Here is a 17,935-nt window from a genome sequence, read left to right as displayed (position 1 = left end):
TAGGCAGTATAATTTCTATGTTACTTTTTAAAACTTTACTAAAAATAATGACTTCGTTAAAAACTTGTACTGTAGGGGTTGGGGATTTAGCTCAGTGGTAGAGCGCTTGCCTAGCAAGTGCAAGGCCTTGGGTTCGGTCCCCAGCTCTGTAAAAAAAGAAAAGAAAAAAAAAAAGGAACTTGTACTGTGCCAGATATGGTGGCACAGACTTTTAATCCTATTACTAGAGGGGCAGAGGTCGGCAATCTCCAGGCTTGAGGCCAGCCTGATCTACCACTAAGTTTCAGGCCAGCCACAGCTACATAGGGAGATTCTGTCCCAGAGTGGGGGTGTATGGTGTGGTGAGGAGGAGTGTCATGGCACATTTCGTGTGTATATACGTGTGCACATACGTGTAAAATCTGGAGAATTACACATGCTGGGCCATGTTGCCAGAGAGATGTTTTCTACCATATAAAACAAGTTCAATTTCCAGACCCTTCACTAAGGTCCTTTCTATGCCTCCCTTCGCATCCCAAGCTCTGCACCTTGGGAATTACTGTGTAAACAGTTGGTGATCTGAATCTCTTTGGCCCTTGGCTCGTTTTTGTGTGTTCAGCCATTTTCTGACTTAAATTCATTCCCGAGTTTAGTGACATAGACTAAAATTTTAACATTTCTATACAGCCTGGAAATGTTCCTTGATGTATAATTCATCACACTGAAGGTCTGACACAAAAGATTTTAATAACTTCTTGCTGTTCTTTGCAATGCAATTTACTGTATTAGTAATGTACTGTAAACAAAACTAAGCAGAGACGCTAGGGAAGTTCTGTTTTCATGGAAGGTCGGAGCAGAACAGAGGGAAATATACTTTAAATGTTCCACAAAGGACCTATTCCCAGATGTTTCTGTTGTAAGTTAGGATGCCAAAGGCCATTTTAAAGAGGAAATATGAACTAAGTTATAAAAATCAGTAATAATGGGGATTATCTTTTAACAGACAGCCAGACAGCATTATATCAGCAAAAGGCCTTTCATTGGCCACTGCAAAACACCATCTCCCACCACTAACTTTTCTCTGACTGTGTATCTACCCTGAGTGGACTACGCATGAATTCGTTTCATTTCATTATCTCCCTACAAAAAATTGTTTAAAATAAAATACTGTGCACTGCTCCTATCCTGATGGTGAAGAAGGTAAAGCTTAAAGAAATAATAACGTGCCCAGTGACCATACAATGAGTGACTGGATTGGGCTTGAACCCAGGTGGGTAGGATTCTGACCCAGCGCTGTGCAATCACTTTATGCACTGATGAGACATTTCCACTGGCCCCCACTAGTCCCACCACTTAGGCATTTGAAGTGTGACTAGTCCTACTACTAAAGAGTTGAAATTTTTATTTTATAAAAATAAAACCGTGGGTTATTTTAAATGAAAATGGCTTCAAAATGGCCAATTGTGTTGGATAAAAACTCTAGAATCTTCCTAAAATGCTCTCCATCACCCTCCAGTGCTCTCCAACTCAGCTCTCAAAACAACAGCACACTGGAGCACGTTCACTTGTCAGCTGTGTAAAGCTGTGGACGTGATGGAAGCCCATGGAAACCGTTCCCATACCTACCTGAGGAGCTGTTGTATAAGGGTGGACTTTGGTCTGAATTCCTTAGTTCTAATGCCTGCCCTCAGTGGACCTTTATTCTCCTGTCAAACCTTCAGTCCTTGAGCTGACACTGTAGTTCTGGAACTTAGTGTAAAGGAGGCAAGGATTCTGTCTTTGGTGGACTGAGATTCTCAGTCTTTGGTGGACAATTTGGACGGTTTGAACACCTTCTGATCCAGTACAGTAATTGGCCACCCTGTGATTCCTTGACTGGTCATGTTAGCCATTTAGGACCTCAGATGTATTCATATGCAAGTAGGACATTTGGATTAAATGACAGAATAGGTTTCTTTTAGTTGTAAAGTCCTTATATAGAGTTGGGATGCACATAGTTTAATTCCTTATAGTTGAATGGATGTACAGTAAACTATTTTTTAAGAGAGTAACTTATTGGGATTGTATTATCCAAACTTCCTTTACAAAATAAAAGCAGGACCTTCTGGGGGGTCGTGCAGTCACTGATGTCTGTTGAGCAGCTCTGGTTCTTTCTGTTCATGCGCACTGCATGAACATAGCTGGACTCTTCCATAGACTACAAGCCAGAAGCCTGCCTTTCTTCTGTTCCTTCATTTGAAGTAGTGAATGTGATTCCTATCTCTAGAAACCTGTAATTAATTGTTCCCTTATGGTGACAACAGCTGACAGCTTGTGTTAGTTGGAAAGATAAGACGGTTTTGTTAATGTTTGGGTGTACCGTGTTAGGGCGACTTGGCAGTTAAGAGCACTTGGTTTTGCTTCCAGAGAACTTGAGTTTCGTTCACAACACATACACACACACACACACACACACACACACACACACACACACACACACACACACACACAGAGGGGAGGGAGAAAGGGAGGGAGAGAGAGAGAGAGACTAAAAATGTAAAATGTAAAAGTGGCTACAATATTTCACCTGTAATGCATTTTTAAGATGGCAAATCTTCCATTAAGTTCTACTAGTTCATTTAAACATTTTATTCTAGGAAATCCAGTTTACATCTATTGGAAGTGAAGATTCTGTCTTTCAGATCAGCGTTTTGAACTGCAGGTTCATTGTACACTCAGCTTTCTACCTCCCAACCAAAGTGTACACCAGTGGTCCTCAGCCTGTGGAGATAGTTGGAGCACCTCATGGCTTTTGAAAAATATAGTTTATGTGTTTGACCTCAGACCAAGTGAGATGCCCCAAGTGTGAGTGATCCCCATGATATCCAGATTTATCTGGGGTTCCAACTCAAAATTCCCGAAAGTTCCTGATGAGAAATAAAATGGTCTACTGATGAACGGGGCTTCTCTCGATATCAAAGTAAGGCTATAATAGCTTAGTGACAACCTATTAAATAATGATGGTTCTTTTCAACTTGAATATCGATTAGAGTTTACGATCGGATGATATGGCTCAAATCTTTCGGCCTACTCCCTGGCCAGCCATTCCTGTTCATTCGGGTGACCCATGGGAAGTGGGACACACTCATCAAAGCCCCAAGAAGGAAGTACTTCACTTACTCTGTTTTAGAGAGAACCGCGGCTTCAAAACTTAGAGGCTGTGACTTTCCTCCTACTCTTAAGATAATACTGTGTGCATGTCCCTCCCTCATGCACACCTATGCGTAAGAGAGGCTGGGAAATGCAGTCTAGATTTCCCAGGAGGAAAAGGCATTCACGGAGCAGTAGTCTCCACAACCATGACCAAACTCCGTACCTCTGGGCAAGGAACCTACTAACTTCAGATCCTTGAGATCTTACTTTATCCTTTTTTGATAATGTTATTAGTTCTATTAAGATAGTTCTCTTACAATATCTGAAGCTTATTTCAATACAGCGTTCTACAGAGCTGCTGAGAAATAACCAAGTTAAACCATGCCAGGTATTAACTGACCCAAATGTAGGCAGGTACGGTGGTCCACCTGCACATGCACCTTGGACTCCAGCCTCCAGTTACTTTAAACTAACTTAACTTTTAAAGTATATATTATTGCTTGTCTGTGTTTTTGAGAGGATTGTTTACAGTGCTGTTTTCATGGCAGTGTGTCTTTATAGATAACTTCTATGAAAAATAACCCATGTTTAAGTAAAAGATACCTTCTATCTCAAAACACGATGATGATGACACCATTAAATATATTAAGAGATAGATCCGTCAGTATGAATATAGCGTGACTTTTTCAAGCAGAGTAACAGAGTTTACTAAAGATAAAAAAAAATGGCAATCAAAGAATGTACATTGCTCTAGCTGTTGGTGCTACCTTCATTCATGTATTTACAAGACACACATACCCAGAGCATCACTGATATTAAAACACAAAAGTCGTAAGCGTGCATCCCTATAATCCCAGGCTTGGTACCCTGAGGCAAAGATGGCGAGTTTGAGGTGAGCCTGTGCTGTGAGACCCGGCCCAGGAAAGGGAATAAAAGACAATGAGTGCTTATCCACTAATGTTGATTGATGGCTCTGCTTGTGCACATGAAGGGTTTAAAGGGACTTGGTGGAGAAAGGCTTTAATTGCATGGCAATTATTTTTAAATGTGTGTTTTCTCTCTTCAGGACTTCCAATAGTAGTCAGACATTGTCATCCTGCCAGACTATGGAGCCATGTTCATCGGATGAATTCTTTCAAGCCCTTAACCATGCGGAGCAAACATTTAAAAAAATGGAAAACTACTTGAGGCACAAGCAACTGTGCGATGTCATTTTAGTCGCTGGCGATCGCAGGATTCCAGCTCACAGGTAACTGTCCTCTGCATCTCTGAATGTGTGAAGCGTTCACTAGGTGACACTACATGTGGTGAGGTGAGGTACAGGTCACCCTTAGACCTCAGGGTGGTGATCTGCCTCACAGAATGTCTCTGTGGAAAACCGCAGGTGAAATTTCAGAATACCAATGTCTGTGTTCTCTGTTGTGGAAACACAGGCATTAGGCTCAGATCAGTCAGTCAGTACAGTTTGCTGTAGATGACGTTCACAGCAGTTTTTGTGCATGTTAAATACACATCAGATGCTTTAAATAAGCTTGATGGGAATTAGAGTTAGTGGACAGCCAGAAGGGGAAACAAAAAAAATAAAGTCCAAGAACCTCACATAATAGAGTTCGTAAAATGCTAACCGTTTCTTTTCTCTTTTATGCTGTGGTTGAACTATGCCTGCATGCCAGCCATGCTCTCCTACCACTTAGGCACCAGTCCCTGATTTGGTTTCTGATCCCCACTGATTCTTTAACACAAACGACATATTTCTTAAGGTAAAAAGAAATGTTTAGAAAAGAATTGTTCATTTCTTCTGACCAGTTGGTGTGTTCAGTTACTCATTGCTAATCACCACATTGATCACAAAGATTTTTTTTTTGCCTTTCAACATTAACATTGTCCAGAATTTTTCATAAAACCCTTCAAAGTGGAGATAAACCCACTAGAAAGCAGGACTTGGGTTTATAGCTGTGAGTTAGCACACATTTATTGACAAATTCTTGCCGTAAAAAGTCTGTGCTGCAAACACAGTTTCTTGGAGGATTTCAACGTTAATTTCCTAGAGGCATCTCATAGTGGCTCTGAAACAGAGCTCATCACCTCAGCCACCAGTGTGTGCTGACACCAGTGCCTGACACCAGCGCCCCATCGGGCTCTCTGCTCCTTCCTGACCTACACTGTTTGTAGCAAAGAGCCACTAGCTCTGAAGAGCTTTCAGTGACTGCCAGCCGAAGTACATTTGGTGGCCGGTGCTACCTGGCTTGCTATCGCATCTCTGGGACTCTGTGTCGGAACCTCACTCTCCTTGCTCACTCTGCAGGAGCCCCACAGAGTCCTCATGGGTTCCCTGTGTGGTGAGTGTGCTCCTCTGCCCTTGGACTGAGCCACTGCCCCTTCCAAGGCACCCTCAAGGCTAAAGTCTTCACCTCCCTCAGTAATAACAATTTTACACAACACATCTTTGCCTGAGGGACACCATTTATCTGTGGCCTACTTTCGCCCTATAGAACTTATCTTTTTTTTTTTTTTTTTTTGGTTCTTTTTTTCGGAGCTGGGGACCGAACCCAGGGCCTTGCGCTTCCTAGGTAAGCGCTCTACCACTGAGCTAAATCCCCAGCCCCAGAACTTATCTTTTTATTAATTACACCAGGCTGTAACAAAAAATATAGACATATTAATAGTTTAAAATATTATAAAAGTTGCTAACACCGTTTTCAACTATGTCCTGCATATTCACTTCTCTCCAAGATAATTCAGGTTATTTTAAAAACTAACAAAGAAAAAAATAACCTTTACATTTTTTTCATATATAGTCAACTTAATAGCAAGTGCTTACAGCTTTTTTTAAAAAGGATATCATAAAATGGTGTTTGCACAGTAAAATCATTTACCTCAGCAGAACATTTCCAGGAATGGTAATTTATTATGCAAAGGCAGGAAGGAGAGCATGAAAGGATTTGTCAAATGCAAGGTGCATTTCCCAGGGCCATGTACTCCTGTGCACACCAAATAAAAACAGAAGAGAATGCATTTATTAATGAACACCCAGCCTTAATGTGCTCATTGATTGCTTTGCTAATGTCTCCTCAGACTGGTGCTGTCTTCCGTCTCAGATTATTTCGCTGCTATGTTTACTAACGATGTCAGGGAGGCGAGGCAAGAAGAAATAAAAATGGAAGGCGTAGAACCGAACTCCTTGTGGTCCTTAATTCAGTACGCATACACAGGTAACAGGTCGGAGGTGCAAACTGGCATCCTCTGGGTTTGTGTCGTGCAGTTTGGCTGCAGATTTGATTTATTTCCCTTTCTCTTCTGTTTATGTTTTCTAAACAGGGTCTCGTATATTCAAACTGACAGTGAACTCACTATGTAGCCAAGCATGGCCTTGAACTGCTCCTGGCACCTTTATCTCTAGATTTCAGATTTCTGCTTTGAATAACAAAGTTCAGTTAATTCTGCAGTGCTCACTGCTACCTCTGAATAAAGAATACTATTCTTTATTAGTTAAAATCTCTGTTAAACCTTTAAAACAATTATCACAATGAAGCTTTTGAATAATGCATTTTAAAGATTTTATAATTGTGTGTTTTGCTGTGGCCTACTTTTGCCCTATAGAAATGATCACACACACACACACACACACACACACACACACACACACACACACAGGTGGCTGTGGAGACCAGAGACATTGGCTCCCTGGGGCTGGAGTTACAGGCAGTTGTGAATCATGTGACTGGTGCTGGGAAGAGCAGCACACAAGTCCTAACCACTGAGCCATCTCTCCTTTAATAGTATCTTAAAATATTTATAGAAAACCAGCATGAGATGGGTTTGGGGAAATGGCTTCTTGGATGGATAGGATTAGATGCTCTGCAAACAGGACCTGACTTTAGCTCCCTGGCACCCACTTTAGTACTGGGTGTGGTGTATGTACTGTAACCCTGGCACTGGAAGGTTGAGGCAGGATGCTGCTGGCTGGGCAGCCACAGTAGAAGAGCGTGGGTGCCAGTTTCAGCAACAGGCCCTGTTTAGAAATCAAGCAAAGGAGTGGTGGAACAAGACAGTTTCCTCTGGCTCCATGTGCACACATGTGCACGTGTGTGTACGGAGACATACACGTACTCACACACATGTAATATAGCCAGATTTTAAATTTAAAATTTAAGAATTATACATCATAGATATTAGTTACTAATTAGTGCAACGTTTAAAAATTCTGAAAACAGGCCATTCTTGTTTTTAAGCAGAGGTCAGGAAGGGATACAATTATTCACATTTAATACTTTGTTTTTCTTTCTGGACTCTTAAGCCTTCTAGATCTGTAATTGTATAATGAGCTCTTATTTAGAAATCGTGTCAGCATCCGTTATTGTTTAAAAACAGGATTTATGACACTCCCTCATTAATGAATCTCCTTCTATTCAGGCCGACTTGAGCTGAAGGAAGAGAACATCGAGTGTCTGCTGTCCACGGCATGCCTTCTCCAGCTCTCCCAGGTGGTGGAAGCCTGCTGCAAGTTTCTGATGAAACAGCTCCACCCGTCCAATTGCCTTGGGATTCGGTCTTTTGCCGATGCCCAAGGCTGCACAGATTTGCATAAAGTGGCTCACAATTACACTATGGTATGTATTCTCTTGAGAATCTGAAAGTCCTCTCGTCCCCGGCCCACGTCTTGCCTCTGAAAACTTAGCTACATGTTGCTCCTTTCATGTGACTTTGCCACAAGTTTTGAAGTTCAAGTTTATGACACAGCACCAAGTTGGGAAGGAAAACAAGCAAGGTGACTCCCGATGGAGAACCCTGGTGGCAGGTGCGCTGCTTTTAAAAGCAGGATTTCCTAAACATTCTGCTACAGCACAAGGATGAATTTCAGATCTGTCTCACGGTCACTGGGGAAACTGGTGATGGTGGCCATAGTGGAAGCAGGAGAATGAAGGGTAAAAGGGTGGATGGGAAACCTTCTACTTTAGACGCCTCTGATTACACACAAATGCTTGTCACCTTGCGAAAACAATGCTCCCACTAACTGCGATGAATTGTGTGTTCAAAGTAAACCAGAGGAAGTTCCGATTCAGCAACCTGAGAGATAGTGGACCGTGGATTGATCTAGGATAGCAAGGGAATAGGGCGTATTGATGGAGTCTCTTAGGACCTGCCTTCAGTCTCAGCAACAGAGGGGGACGGCAGCGGAGGCTGGTTTTCTTAGGAATGGACGGCCTGGCAGCGCAGTGACTACAGAGTGTTGGCTTAACCACTTCCCTAGAGCAGTACAGCTGCTGAGAGAAGAAAGACGACGAGCGCTGGCTGGCGGACATGTGTAGCTATTCAGATGTGTAACTTTGAACATTCAAGGCTGAGGAATTGTTACTTAGTTCCTCTTCGTCTTCCATTTTCCAGCCTTTCGGTTGGTGTGAGACTCACGGTGGTTTTCAGGGTCCTGGAGGACTTCATAGTCTTCATAGGGCTGACCTGGAACTCACAGAGCTCCACCTGCCTCTGCCTCCCAAGTGCCTGGCTGTTCATATTCTATTTTTACTGCATATGTGTTTGAGCAAGTGCACACGTAAAGGTCAGAGGACACCTTGCAGGAGTCAGTTCTCTTCTTCCACCACATGGGTCGGAGGAGTCGAACTCAGGCCTCTGGCTTGGCGGCAAGTGCCTTTATCCCTTTTCTCTGGCCCAACATCTCTCTCTTATACATTTTATGCATGTGAAAACATCTGCATGCATTTAGGTCACTCCTGCTGTTTACAGTATAGGCATGATTGCTGCTTTAACACTCAGATGCAAATCCAATTGAAATGAGCTGAATGTTTTTAGAGCTATTTTCATAGCCAATTAGTTGCAGCAGATTTTTTTTATGTCAAGGTCATTACTTGACATTACTTAGCTTCAATAGAGATATGCGATGGAACTCTAATAACAATGAGTAATTTAGAGGCAGGTCGTCTGATTTGAATGTTGCTATGGGAACTGAATAAGAATGTAAAGCAAAATTCAATCTTCAGTTTAAATAAATCCCTCAGTAATTTCATTTGCTTAAAAGCAATTCTGAAGGGGGAAAGGGTAAGTCTAGCAAGTGTCTGATACGTTGAAGCCTGCTTGTTTCCTAGATTGAAAATATGAGACGGATGAAGGTAGTGCTGTTCTGCTGGGCTCAGTTAGTGTGTGACAGTAGGGCACGCTCAGACGTCCTGCACACTCTTGGGCAGGAACAGGTAACAGCTCCTCGGGACGCTAGAGACTGGAAGCTTCCGTTCCAGTTCTCACTGTCGCTGAACATGACCAGGAACATGTCATTTCACCTGAGGAAAGAACATTCTAGATTCTTTTATCGTTCTAACTACTTCATGTCAGTCTTAGTGAGTAAATGTGAATGTTTCATCTTTTAAAAATTCTAAATTTTATTGCTGAGCCTAGAAAACTCACAAAATCATCAAATTTTTCTCCTTTAGAGCAAAACCGTGTTTCTGAGAAGAACTCTGTGTTTAAACTTGCTCTAATAGTGTTGTATAATCTATTTTTTAAAAAAACTCTGTTTTTCTGTGATATAAACGACACGAGAGTGAAAGGGCATTTCTCTGAAGTGGATAACACCAACAGTTCTCCAAGTGGCCTCCTCTTGCTGAGGAAATGCAGTTCCTACCGTTGGAAAGTGGAGCAAAGTCACACTAGTACTGTACAGAGGTGTGGCCTATCCAGTGTGCCATACTTGGACCCTCAAATCACAGCCCTGTGCACCTTAGAGCTGAGATCTCAGGTGTGTGCCATCATGGCTGGCCATACCATGGCCGGAAATGCATCTTCTTACTTCCCACCTAACAGTATGTATTAAATACCTTTGCATACAACTATATGGTCTTCTCCCACATTCATGTTGCCTACCTAATAGTCACTGAGTTACAACTTCCCATACCAGACTTTGGGCCACTTCACCATAGAAAGGATGAGGGAATCAGTATCAGCAGGCATTTGGCTTTGTCCCCATTGTGCAAAGTGTTCATTAAGAGTGAACATGACGAGTGCCCTAAATGGCTGAGAGGTTTGCAGGGCGGGTGTCGAATGCCGGGCCTCACTTACGCCAGGCAAACACTTCACTACTGAGCTATAGCTATAGCCTCCGCCCAGGCTTGATCATTTTTGGCTCTTGCTGTGTGTTCCCGAATCATCTGATAATGTCAGTCTGCAATTGAGTAGAGCAGTTTGCTTGAAGCCATTCCAGCACTGAGCTCTTATTAAAATATGTTCCTGAAAATGATAATCAATCACCCAAAGTAGATGCGTTTTGGTATCTTTTAACAAATCATGATGAATTGGAGCAATTGAATTTAGTTAATTATTCATGAATGGCTTTCCTCCTAAGACTCTGTGGAAAGGAATGTCAGCCCAAGATAGATCTCAGATCAGTCTCTTGCTTGGGTTACCACAGGCTAAATGGAAAATATGATTCTCATTTCAATATGGAAGATAGTTATTCATATGCCTTATCTCTAGCTCTGATTTAGATAGATTTCCCTATTGTATGCTGATAATGTGCAGATAGTTAGGAAGTAGAAGGGAAACCTAACGAGATTGCTTGTACAGACTTGTCCTTTTTATCCACCGTGTAAGCTCTTCATGCACTAAGACTTGTGGAGTTCAAAACAGAGAAAGCTTTCTTTCTTTCAGGATGAAGAGAGTTCAGCAGTTGTGCCCTGCTCTTGCAGAAGACCCATGTTTATTTCCCAGCGCCATGTTGATGGCTCATAACTATCCGTAACTCTACTCTCTGACCTCTGCAGGCCCCTGCACCCACACACAGACATGTGTTCATGCACATACTTTAAAATAAAAATAAAGGATCTTAAGAAGAGATTTCTTTCTCTCCAGATTAGTTAACATAATAGTGATAAACAAGTTATTTCACACCTGGGACATTTCTAGTGTCCATTCAAATCACAGTCGGGACTCAGCCACAGGCAGTCTAAGGTGCCCCTCCTAATATGTGCTAGGTTAACAGTTTTGCTTTGGCTCTTTTTGCTAAAAGCAAACTAACTTGGCATAAATCAGATTAGAAAGATTCAAGTCTTCCTCATAGATCTGAAATCCTGGGTGGTTGTCTAAACAGCATAGGAGTGTTTGTGAGCTATCTGTAGTGACACACACGTATGATCCCAGGAGTGAAGAACCTCAAGTTCAAGGCCAGCCTGTGCTACATAGGTAGACCCTGTCTTTAAAATAAAACAAACTAGAACAAAACGTTAATAGCCACTTTGGTTATAAAAAAAAGTAACATTAAGGACTCATGCTTTGCCATAGCGGGCTGTAGGACTTTGATCCAGTGTTGTCTTAGTTGGCCAGCCTGGAGTCAATTCCTGGGTCAGAGGCACCTTCACTGTTGCCTAAACTCCCTAACGTGCATAAGCCTTGTATTAGTTCTCATCCTTGCTCTTTACTTCACCTTTTTCAATCTTCCTTCAGAAGTCTTGTCAAAACTACTCCTGAACTTGAAGAAAGCACTAAATAAATGTCATAGGTCCACTTCGTGGTGTCCTCATCTGACTGTTCCCACTTCACAATGTCATCATCTGACACTGTTCCCACCTCACAATGTCTTCCTCTGATACTGTGGCCACTCACAGTGTCATCATCTGATGCTGTTTCCACTTCACAGTGTTGTAGTCTGACACTGTTCCCACCTCACAATGTCTCATCTGACAGTGTTTCCACTTCATAGTGTTGTTGCCTGTGTAATTTCCTGTCAAGGTTTCCACTCACACATGTTTAAAAAGGGATACAAGTTAGGGTTTTTCTGGGCTTTCTTTCCTAACAAGTCTAAAGTATAAAATTGTGTCTAAAGTACAAATTATTCTATTCCTGATATAAGAAATTGAGCTTTTTTTCTTAAAAGAGTGGTGATTCAAAGGAACAATATCATTTACTTGCCATTTTTCTCCCTCTAGGAACATTTCATGGAAGTGATCAGAAACCAGGAATTTGTATTACTCCCAGCCAATGAAATTGCCAAGCTCTTGGCCAGTGACGACATGAACATTCCCAATGAGGAGACCATACTGAATGCACTTCTCACCTGGGTCCGGCACGATTTGGAGCAGAGACAGAAAGATCTCAGCAAGCTTTTGGCTTACATTAGGCTACCTCTCCTTGCACCACAGGTAATGAATAGGCACTCGTCCATGGGTATGTGTCCTTGGCTAGTCGGTCAAAGTAATTTATATATGCATTCGTGTGGATTGTATAGCTCAGAAGATATTAAACTAATAAATGCTATCTTTGTAGTTCAGAGGGTTGAGCTATCTAAATTGCATTGATTAAGTAACACTCTTGGTTTCTGAGTTAGAAATTACCTTGAACTCTACTATATATCTACTCTTCTAACTAGAGGAAACTTAGTACTAAAAGCCAGAAAGTTTAGATCAACTCATTGTCACATGAATGTAAGGTGCCACTAGCTACTAGGTTCTGTGATCAAAGCTCTTGAAGTTCTAATGCTTGAGCCCCTCGGTCTCCCTATCCATGAAGCAGAGACGACATTGATTCTGACCAAGTAGAGATACTGCTTTTCTGACTGCCATGATTACGGTGAGAGAAATGCATCCTGTGAGACAAAATGTGCTATAAATATAGGGCCACCGTTCCAGAGTGAAGAGGCCCCTCACAGCGCATCCAGAGTTGTCAGTTGTCACATACTGGCACAGTTTCTCCCTTGTACATTTTTCACTGGAATATAGAGAGACTTTCCCAGCATTTTTTCTTCTGTCGGTCTCGGGCATTGAATAGAGAAAGAGACCTGGAAGCAGAGAAGGTGAGAATGCTCGCTGATTCAGGCCTGACCCCCCCCCTCTCTCTCTCGTATTATTTAAAGTGCCTCAAATGTTGCCTGTTGTATTCACTTTGCAGATAATGCATCATTTCTGGCTACTGTGAGTGGAAGTTGTTGTTCGCACTCTATCTAGCAAAAACAAAAGTCAGTGCCCAGGCTTCACGATCAGCCCTCCCTATTTACAGTGAAACTGCATGAATGAATGGAGAAATAACAGTAAAATAATTCTCTTGAAATCAGATTTAAAGAGAGCACTTAAATTTCCTTGCTTCCTAGCAGATATTCTTTCCTATTCTTTCCTAAATGAAGGAAAATAAAATATGAAAACTCTTATTCGATGTTGGAAAGATCCTGTGTAACCACACAGCATGGAAACCGTTCAGTTCTGCAATTTGAAGGGTGCTTGTGATAAGGCACACTTCCCTCCAGCATTTAAAATCCCTGTCCCTGTGAACTTAGGGATAGAACATCTCCCTGCGTCCTTAAACTTGAAAAGCAGGAGATCATCTAGTCCAACACGTGGGGCACAAGCGAAGGACCAGGCCAACACAGTAAAAGCAAATGCTCAGAAGCGCAGAGTAGCTGCGTGCTTCCTGAGCCTTCTCAACGTGGCTCCACTTGCTCGGCTTAACGTGGAGCTCCTGAGGGCCAGAGCTAGGGTTTGATCCCAAGTACAGTTCTGTGCCCTTTCCACAGACCACAGTGTGTCTGTTAAACACACCGTGTATACAATTGCAGGGTATAGTTAGGGGGAAGCAGAATACAAACGAGGTGTGGTTATAATGTACTAAGAAGAGGTCATGACAGGTAAGGGAGCAAGAAGCGAAAACAAGGAGGAGCCCTCCAGGAACAAAACAATAACAGTGACAGAGCACCAAAGTGACGGTCCTTAGATGTCGTGTGATCTGCATTGTACTAGTCATCAAAAGTGGGGGGGTTTCCAGGAAAGAGACTAGATGGTGCCCTGCTATGAGCATACACTATGGGATGTGACTAGAGCCCCAAAACAAAATGTTAAGAGATGGGGCTAGAGAAGGAATTTAAGCAGATTGTAAAGAACCTTTCACCATATCAAGAAGTTTGGACTTTATTCTAAAAGCGAAGAGGAAGGATGGAAGGATTTTATAATAGGAATGGCATAATGTAATTCAGGCGACAGCAACCATAAATGCACTGCGGAGAATCAGGGTCAACACTAGAAACCCATTAGAAAGGCTGTCAGAGTTCAGCCAGGCGAAGTAGACACTCAGGCAGTGCCAGAGAGGAATTACCAGAAACTGACAAAACTTAATGACTGGAATAGAAGGGCTCAGAGTAACCCTGTGTGTAGAATGCGGTTAGAACATGAAGTCATTTGAGACAAAGAATGCAGAGTGAGGGATAACATGTAGTGTGGGGAAGGGGAAGGAGAATAACTTTCCCAAAATTGCTTGGCACTTTAAATCTTAAATTCTCTCACTATTAAGAAGAAAAAATGGGAAAACTTACCAGCATGTTGAAATCCAAAGCAAAAGAATGATTCTGGTCAGGGAGAATGCGAAAGTCCTAGGGACGGACTGTGGGAACCACTGAAGTTCAGTGGCCATTACCATCCTAGTCAAGTGAGAGTTACTAGGTCTCAATCCTATGACTGAGAAGGAGGAAGTGTTATGTCATCAGGTGCTACACAGATAAGGAGACTCTGGTGGGTTAGCCTGGTGGTTCTTGAAGTGTAGGATCAATATTGCCTGGGAACTTTTTGAAATACAAATAATAATGAGACTTCATGTCAGAACTCTGGGCCCTAGAAACATGTGATTTAATCAGCCCTCCATGGATCTGGGGGCCTGCTTAGATTTGAGAGCCCTGTCCAGGCTGAGCAGAGGTAATGGAGGAGCAAATATGATTGAGTTGGGCTACAGTGGCCTGGGTAATGTCAACAGGTACTTGGCCTCTGAGCTCTGAGCCGTGTTTTTCTTTCTTAAAATGATAATACTAAGTTGCAATATGTAACACTTACTCTGTTTCCCCCCCACCTTTGGTAACTGTGAATATAAATATGATACAATGTATTTAGATGATTGTCATTACTCCCTTCTACTCCTCAAGGAACACATATGCACAGGCATAGGCTCAAGGGCCAGCACAGGTGAGGGAGAGGGAGAGGGAGAAAGGGAGAGGGAATAAGGGAGAGAGGGAGGGAGACCCTCATGGACAGTCTACTGTGTTCCACATAGCTGTAGAAAACTGACTGTGCCTCCCTCACTGGCTGTCACCTGCCTAAAGCCCCTCAGCTAAGGAGAGAGCCTCATGAGCCTCTCCTTTCGTGCATTCTGGAGTATTGACTGGCTTGAGCTTGAGCTTGTGCAGGTCTTGTGCCGGCAGCCACAGATGTGTTAGCTCATGAGGGCAAAGGCCCTGCTGTATCCACAACTCTATTTTGTGGCAGCCTTCCCTCAGCTCTGGCTTTCATAATCTCTCTGGCCCCCTTCCACAGTGTTCCTGAGTCATGGGGGAGGGGTGTAATAAATTTCCCAGGGAAGAGTGTGTGTGTGTGTGTGTGTGTGTGTGTGTGTGTGTGTGTGTGTGTGTGTGTGTGTTATAGATTTCCCAGTTAGGAGTACTTGTAAGTTCTAGGGGTTTGGATTTGGGTTTTGGTGATAAACGTGAAAGATAAAATTACACAATTACCAAGTAGAATTCCGAAGTTAAATTCTGTATGTTTTACATACAGAAAATATAGCAATTATTAAAATTGTCAAATGCCTATCAAGTAATTACTATTTTTAGAACTGAGACTAGGTATAATAACCTAGAGAATTTATACTTGCAAAATCATGCTTTCTCAATGATATAATGAGATTTTTATGTTAGACAAAGCACTTTGAGCCCTAGCTAGAAGGGATTCAGCTTCCAAATATTAATTTTATTATAGTATCACCAACAGTAGACATTGTAAGAAATAATATGTATATTTATATTATTTATATATATTTGTAATATACATTATATATGTTTATAATATATATTATATGTATTATATATGTATAATTATAACATGCCACCCAAGTGATCTTTTAAAAAATTTTTTAATTTATTATTCATATGTGAATTTGTATGTGTGTGATGGGGGAGGGGCACACTCTCCACAGTGTGCATGGGGAGGTCAGAGGACAACGTCATGAGGTATGTTCTCTCCCACCTTTACATAGGTTCCAGGGTTGGCACTCAGCTCATCAGACTTGCACATCAAGGACTTTACTCAGCCATCTCATCAACCCTGAAATGATCTTTTGTAAAACATTTTTTTGCTTATGTGTGTGCAAACACACGTATGTGCTATGTATGTTTGTATGTATGCACATGTCTCTGCAGATGCACATGCATGAATGTGTGAATGCATACAGAGACCAGAGTCAACATCAGTTGCCTTTCTCAACCACTTTCTACCTTTTTTGAGGATCTCTTACTGAATCAGGAGCTGGTCATTATGGCCAGTGAGCATCCACCTGTCTCCAGTCCAACCAGTGCTGACGTCACAGATGCAGGCCCTGGTCCCTCGCTTTTGTGGGGGAAGTAGAGTTTTGAATTCAAGTTCATACGTGTGTAGCAAGCATTTTACCAGCTGAGCCATTCCCCAATCTCCCAAGTGATCGATCATTTTGCATGACTTTCCAAAGAAATCGGAAAATCAAAAAGGAAGTGTTTGTGGTTTACTCTTTGGTGGCGTTCTACTGGAAACTGACTCAAATTCAAGAAGAAGAAGTGCTACAGCCACTGATGCTTCGGGGAAGACACCCTACCCTTTAGAGCCGACCAGGTTTTATGCACTGTGGCTAAGTCTCTTTCTATGTGTTTGAGGGGACAGTTTTAGAGACACTCATGAGAAGCAAATGCAAGAGTCAAGAACCTACACAGCCAACATGCCTGTCTCTTCAAATGCTTTCATGTTAATAGTGTGCCACTGTTTATGGCCGACAAGGCATTTGGAATTCCTAAAAATGCAAGTGTATTAGAATCAATATTTTATAGTTTAGCCAATCATGATAATTTCCTGAACAATAGCAAACCTGCTACAATAATACTTGATTAATACTGTTCTTGAATTAATTGCTTTATAATTTTTCTATTCTCACTTCTTTACTTAAATATAACAAACCTCACTTTTAATAAACTACAGAACATACCAATATGTTAAGAAATATGTTTTACGTCATATTGTGGTTACTATAAGATCTCCTGAGACATTACTTCCTATATTTTATCTTGCATTTATTTTTATTTAGAAAGCACTTGGGTAATTATATCAGAACTAATACAAACAGTAACATTAGTCTAAATAAGCCAACTCAATGCATATCCACTAATGACTTCTGTGGCGAGTTTATGTTTTGTGAGCACGGGGAGAAAAGCAGCCCAAGTCATGAGACTTGTGTCTCACTGGGATTATTTTGCCTTTGGTTTATAATGCACACTTACCAAATGCCACGGACTTTTTTTATAACTTTTATTGGAAACTTTGGCTCTCTTCAGTTATCAAAGCCTGGACATACTCCCAGCATTATTAGCTATTAAAGAAATGCAAAATAAAGCCCACTTTCTCCTTACGCAGCCGATTAAAATGGGCATGGCGGTGTGTGTGGAAACAGAGACCTCAAAAGGTGCTAATAGAATGTTCGTATGGTACAGATGTTTTGAAATGATGTTTTGAGGTTTCTTTTCTTTTTTTTTTTCTTTTTTTTTTTTTCCGGAGCTGGGACCGAACCCAGGGCCTTGCGCTTGCTAGGCAAGCGCTCTACCACTGAGCTAAATCCTCAACCCTTGAGGTTTCTTTAAAGTTAAGGATAATTACACCTAGTTAATCTACCCAAGAGGAAACAAAAATAATATCTACACAGCTGTGTGCTGTGCATACAACTTTAGCAGATTTGTTTATAGTTGTTCCATACAGGAAACGAACGAAGCGTCCATCAGTTACTGGATGGATACAGTGAAATTGATCCAATCACTAGAATTGATTGGTAATAGTAATTC

General features: G+C 41.8%; 1 protein-coding gene across 4 annotated transcripts in view; it reads left to right on the top strand.

The window, feature by feature from the left end:
• Positions 1–17,935, top strand: part of Klhl5 (kelch-like family member 5) — a 67,919-nt gene that overhangs the window by 34,846 nt on the left and 15,138 nt on the right. For 2 of the 4 annotated variants that reach the window (XM_006250959.5, NM_001047093.1), the window contains 4 exons: positions 4,178–4,360; positions 6,187–6,323; positions 7,525–7,721; positions 12,042–12,254. In XM_006250959.5, coding sequence (XP_006251021.1) covers positions 4,218–4,360; positions 6,187–6,323; positions 7,525–7,721; positions 12,042–12,254 — 690 coding nt within the window. In that variant the 5' untranslated portion in view covers positions 4,178–4,217. Of the gene's footprint in view, positions 1–4,177; positions 4,361–6,186; positions 6,324–7,524; positions 7,722–12,041; positions 12,255–16,113; positions 17,106–17,935 lie in introns of those variants that run through there. The other 2 variants (XM_039091923.2, XM_039091924.2) reach the window with 2 other exon arrangements.

The sequence above is a fragment of the Rattus norvegicus genome, chromosome 14 (genome assembly GCF_036323735.1).
Source record: "Rattus norvegicus strain BN/NHsdMcwi chromosome 14, GRCr8, whole genome shotgun sequence".
In the NCBI taxonomy this organism is placed as follows: domain Eukaryota; kingdom Metazoa; phylum Chordata; class Mammalia; order Rodentia; family Muridae; genus Rattus; species Rattus norvegicus.
This window is presented reverse-complemented; position numbering and strand designations above follow the sequence as displayed.